Source organism: Mus caroli, unplaced genomic scaffold, assembly GCF_978045245.1.
Source record: "Mus caroli unplaced genomic scaffold, Mus_caroli_1 scaffold_18, whole genome shotgun sequence".
NCBI classification, from domain to species: Eukaryota; Metazoa; Chordata; class Mammalia; order Rodentia; family Muridae; genus Mus; species Mus caroli.
The window spans coordinates 37,680,027-37,686,059 of NW_028227273.1; the positions used below are offsets into that span (position 1 = coordinate 37,680,027).

Here is a 6,033-nt window from a genome sequence, read left to right on the forward strand (position 1 = left end):
TGGGCAATTGTGGTTTCCTCCAGAGAGGAGGAACTCAGCTTGCCAACCCCGTCCCTAGGCTTCGGAGCCTCGGCTGCTCTGGCATGGAGAGTGTGGTACAGCCTTCAGTGTTTGTGGTGGATGGACAGACGGACATCCCATTCAGGCAGCTGGGACAGAACCACCGGAGACGGCACTGCGGCACCGTCCAGGTCAGCCTGGCCCTGGTGCTGCTGCTAGGTGCTGGGCTGGCCACTCAGGGCTGGTTTCTCCTGAGACTGCATCAACGTCTTGGAGACATAGTAGCTCATCTGCCAGTAAGTGGGGCTTGGGGAACCAGCGGGTCTTCTCCAGTACCTGTCCCTTTATGGTTGTGTATTGTGTGCCAGGCAGAGAGCCCGACTAGAACCCAGGGCTTCTGTTAGCCTGTTTCTCTGACCCTCAGTCTTCTCATCTTTACATGAGGATCTGATACACGTGCGGTGCCCGGCAGTTTCCTTGGGATTCACCTACTCGGTTGTTGTTTCCAGCCCAAACCTTTGTCCACCTCTGGCTTCATGGTCACCCTGCTTCATTCGCAGCTCTCTCGTGTGCTTGCTCGCTGTTCCTTTCAGACAAGCCATGGGTGTGTCACAGTATGCTCCTGAGTCTTTGCCTCTATTTTCTTTTTAAGTTTTTTTTTTAATTACATTTACTTATTTTTAATTACATTTACTTATTTAGTGAAAAAGTGCACATGTGCCGCAGCATGTATATGGAACACCTCTATGGAATCACTTCTCTGTGCCTTCCTTTGTGGAGGGTCCTAGGGACTGAACTCAGTTAGCCAGGCTTGGCAGCAAGCACTTTTACCCCCTGAGCCCTCTCACCGGCCCTCAACTATCCAAAAACCTCAAAAACAGTTCCGAAACAATTCTAGTCTCAAGCATTTCAGACACTCGACTTGACTAGTTCATTCTTCATCCCGGCACTTGGGCAGGGGAGGCAGAAGACTGAGGGAGTTCAAGGTCATCCTAGGCTATTTAGCAAGTCTGAGGCCAGACTGGGCTACATGAGAGCCTATCTTGGAAATACAACAGATCTAATTAGGTGTGTGCCCCTCCCCCTGCATCTGTGTGTGTGTGTGTGATGTGTGCATGTGTGGCTCTGCATACATGTCCATGGGTGGTGTCTGTGGCCATGGCCAGACAGTCTCATCACCACATACCAGTAAGACTCGGGTGCGGCATGTCCTTACCAAACATTCCTGTCTGCATTTCAGGATGGAGGCAAAGGCTCCTGGGAGAAGCTGATACAAGGTGAGTTTGGGCCCAGTCCCTTTGAAGCAGGTGGAATGGTTTCCGCTCAGCACCTCCCAACACCACACCCTGGGTCATCACCCAGTGTCACATTGTAGGCCTCGCAGGTGCCCCTCCCCCAGGGCCAGAGAAGCAGAAATCTGGCTCATTCCAAAAGGGACAGAGCCTGACACAGGTAGCCTCAATCGATGTGTGAGAACCTTCAGGTACACACACACTGATACACGCGTGCACACACACACACACACACACACACACACACAATTCTCTTTTTGTCTCTAACCTTTGACTCTCTTCCTCAGATCAACGATCTCACCAGACCAACCCAGCAGCACATCTTACAGGTGAGAGGGACCCCAGATCTTCACATGGAATGGGGTTTAGCGTGTCCTGGGAGACTCAGATCTTTACAAGTTAGAGCACTCGTTTATGCATTCATTTAGTGTGTCTTTAAATTTTTTTGACATTTACTTCTTTTTATTCATTTATTATTGCACATGTGCATGCCACAGTGTAGAGGTCAGAAAACTCTCAGGGGAACGATTCTTTCCTTCCACCTTTTGGCCTCCATGTACTGATCTCAGCCATCAGGCTTGGCTCTGAGTACCTTTACTCTCTGAGCCATCTTGCCGGTCACTTTTTTTTCTCAGTGTTTACTAACAAATAGCCCAGAGAAGAGCCACAGGGAGCCATGTAAAGTCAACTCTTCACCCTGCTAGTCATGGGGACACATCCCAAGGTCCTTGGAGGCCTCAGAAGATGTTGGGACTCAGATCTACCACAGTTTACATTTGTTTGTTTGGTTGGTTGGTTGGTTTTTTGTTTGTTTGTTTGTTTGTTTGTTTGTTTGTTTGGTTGGTTGGTTGGTTGGTTGGTTGGTTTTGGAGACAGGGTCTCTCTGTGTAGCTTGGGCTGCCTGTGTAGACCTGCCTCTGTCCTGAGTACTGGAATTAACGGCGTGGGCCACTACACCCAGCTGTATATACTGGTTTTTCTTTTGGCATAGACAGTTTAATTTATAATTTAACAAGTAAGAAACTAACCAGAAGACACATAAAATATGCTATAATCAAAAACTATTTTTAAAACATGATGTGGGAGATAGGGAGGTGGCTCCATGTGCAAAGTGCTAGCCACTTTTGACTCAACATCTGAGCCAAAAGCCAAACACATACTCCTGTGCCAGTTACAGAGGCAGATTCAGACAGACACACACTCCTATGACAGTCATGGAGACAGAGACAGGCAGAGAGGTCCCTAGGACCTGCTGTCCAGCAGCCTTGACAAACAGCGGACTTCCAGGGTCAATAAGAGACTCTGCCTCAAAACTAAGGTGGACAGAGGTTGAAACTGAGGAAGTTGCCTGGTTTTGACTTCTGGGCACACGGCACACATACACACACACACACACACACACATACACAAATATATATATATATATATATATATATATATATATATATATATCACATACATCACACACATACACAAACATACACACACACACAAACATACAGTCACACACACTTTTTGAGACAGAGTCTCATATAGCCTAAACTGGCCTTGAACTCTTGATCCTCCAGACTTGACCTCCCAAGATCTGGATGTCAGGCGTACACCACTACACTGATTTATTTGGTACTGGGGCTGGAATGTACAGCCTTCGGCATGCTGGGCGAGTGTTCCACCTCCTAAACCCTAACCCCATTTAAAAATTTTTTTGACATTTCACTAGGAAGCTTCAATACCTTGTGCCTCAGTTTCCTCTTTGGTATTCAAGTGACTTTGCTCCTCAGTGCTTCAGTTTCTACCCTTGCAGAAGGGGATGGGAATGAACTGAGTTAAGACACAGCCACCAAATTACTTTGCTTACTTTCCTGTGCCTCAGTTTCTTCCCCCTGCAAGATAGGAATGGGCTGAGTCAACCCAGACAAGCAGCCTAATATGGCAGTGAAACCAGAGGGAACTAGCGTAAGGTCACACAGAAAGGGTGGGCACAATGCTAACCGTGCTGACCAGTTATCTTTCTCTCTCCTTTCCTCCCAGGAGCCAACGCCAGCTTGATAGGTATTGGTGGACCTCTGTTATGGGAGACACGACTTGGCCTGGCCTTCTTGAGGGGTCTGACGTATCATGATGGGGCCCTGGTGACCATGGAGCCCGGCTACTACTATGTGTACTCCAAAGTGCAGCTGAGCGGCGTGGGCTGCCCCCAGGGGCTGGCCAACGGCCTCCCCATCACCCATGGACTGTACAAGCGCACATCCCGCTACCCCAAGGAGTTAGAACTGCTGGTCAGTCGGCGGTCACCCTGTGGCCGGGCCAACAGCTCCCGAGTCTGGTGGGACAGCAGCTTCCTGGGCGGCGTGGTACATCTGGAAGCTGGGGAAGAGGTGGTGGTCCGCGTACCTGGAAACCGCCTGGTCAGACCACGTGACGGCACCAGGTCCTATTTCGGAGCTTTCATGGTCTGAAGGCTGCAGTGACAATGTATTTTGTGGAGGGACCTCTCCAGGACTCACCTCAAACCCAGCAATAGGGTTTGAAGTCCTCCCTTTAAGGAGCCCTGAACTCCGCAGTGCTCGGGACGGTGTAGACTGCTGACCTGCTTTGGGCAATCTTCAAATCAGAGACCTGGAGACTTGGGGCGTGGAGCCCAGGATCGAGGGATCAACTCATTTGCCTGATATTCAGGAAGAAAGAATCAAGCTGGGGTATTTATGCTTCTGATGCAGACACTGAGAGTTGGGCTTTCTGGGTTTTGAGCTGGAGGCAAGAAACCTTCCCAGAGTGTCATCAGGACCATGTTGGCAGGACTCGGGGCTCCAGACTTGGCACCACACTCTGGCCTCTCCCATCCATCTGCTGCATTGGTTTCCAGCCACCAAAACAGCACTGGCCCCTGGCTGCAACTGGCCAGGTACAGCTTCTGCATACCTACATTCCTCAGGGACATCTTGATGGGATCTCAGTACTCAGTCCAATGCGCAGCATCGACAGACATGCCAGGAATGGTTGGTCAGAAGGGAAGGGAGGAAAGGGAGGAAAGAAGGGAATGCAGAAGAGAAGGGGGGAAAACAAGACCAAAATAAAACAACAACAACAACAACAAAGCGGCAGGGAGGAGGTGACACCCTTGGGGGCACTTTATTCAACACACTTAGAACAGATTGTGCCAGGCCTGTTGGATTCCTGGAGTTGATGGGATTGTGGGAAGGCACAATGGGGAGCAGGTGGGCTTGGGTTATGGCTCAGTGGGTAAAGTGCAATTATGGGGATCTGAGTTTGAATCCCTGGTACCCATATAAAGACACAGATGCAGTGATGGGCACTTGTGGCAATGAGATCATCAATAGGGAATGGAGACAGGAGGGACCTCTGGGGTTCGCTGGCCAGGCAGTCTAGCTGAATCAAAGAGCTCCAGGTTCATGGAGAGACCTTGCCTCAGAAAACATAGATAGCTCCTGAAGATGACAACTGAGGCTATTCTCCAAACCCCACACACAGGACACATGCGTAATAAATAAAATTTAAAAAATATTAAATAATAGTATTTGAGAGGCACTTTATATGTTCTAATCATTTGTGCTTTTGTTTATTTGTTCAGGTTTGTTTGTTTGTTTGTTTGTTTGTTTGTTTGTTGGAAGACAGGGGTCTCAAGTAGCCCAGGCTAGCTTTGAACTATATATTTCATATATTTTGAGGCAGAGTCTCATGCCTCTTATCTAGGTTTTCTTGGCATCTAGAGCTATAGCTGTGTGTTACTCCAGTGGAACATCTGGGCAGTTACCCAGCACCTTCAAATGCAGAGCCCACACCTGATAGGGTCGGGCTCGCCCTGCTCAGGGGTCACTGCTAGTCCAAGCCAGTCCAAGCGGACTTCCCGTGTCCTGTCATTGCAACCCTGGTGGGAGGTGGAAAAGCCCCCCGAATACCCAGCCTCACCCTCCATCGGAGTTTCCTTTATGCTTATCACGGCCTGTTTCCGTGTCTTTGATGAGACCAAGGTGTGGGGACAGTATATTTATAAAAAGCCACCAGCAGTTTCCGCTGTAAGGAGAAAAAAAAAAACCATTCTAGATTTTTCTCAGCCTTGAGGAGAGTAGAAGGAAGGGAGGGGGGTGACTGAGAAAGGGAAGTAGGAAAGAAGGTAAAACTGTGAGGAGAGGAACAAGGAAGAGGGCCAAGAAGAATGGGGGACAAGGGATACCCAGGGGAGGCTGATCCTGGAGGTGTAGGCATTGGCAATTTCAGATAAAGCTTAGCGGCAGGAAGCCCCCGGCCAAGGCACTGACCTACTTCTGTGTTTCTGAGAAGGTTATCTGATGAGTTTCCTCTTCTACCCCTGGGCCCCACCACCCACTGCTCCCTGGGACACCATTCTCCCCTAGGCAGTTGCTGACCCTTATCTCTGATGACCCTTCTTCCCCTCACCTCCCACCAAGACCCCCAAAATAATGATGGTATAGCAATGTCGTAGGATGGTGCTACAGCTCATCTGCTAACCACTGTTAAAATGAGAGCTGTCGTCACAGAGAAATCTGATGGCTCTTATGTTCTGGAGTTGATGTTCAGAGTTCAAATCCCTGCTCTACCACTTCCCAGCTGGGTGACTTTGAGACCCATCTTTGGCATCTCTGGGCCCCAGTTTTCCCATCTATGTAGCTTGGGCTGCAGTGAGCTCCTTTATCATCAGTAACCATTCTTTATGTAGATGAAGTTGTTGCTATGCCGCACATGTGTCTCCCCAGAGGTG

At 49.2% G+C, this 6,033-nt stretch overlaps 1 protein-coding gene across 2 annotated transcripts; it reads left to right on the forward strand.

The window, feature by feature from the left end:
• On the forward strand, positions 1-4,779 carry Tnfsf14 (TNF superfamily member 14). 2 transcript variants are annotated; one of them, XM_021150007.2, is made up of 4 exons: positions 1-296; positions 1,241-1,277; positions 1,580-1,621; positions 3,324-4,779. In XM_021150007.2, exons 1-4 carry the CDS (start codon positions 84-86, stop codon positions 3,749-3,751), a joined length of 720 nt encoding a protein of 239 aa, XP_021005666.1. In that variant the 5' UTR covers positions 1-83; the 3' UTR covers positions 3,752-4,779. The 2 variants fall into 2 exon arrangements, with proteins under 2 accessions (XP_021005666.1, XP_029327436.1); XM_029471576.2 differs by having other exon boundaries at positions 1-191.
• The last annotated feature ends 1,254 nt before the right edge of the window (positions 4,780-6,033 follow it).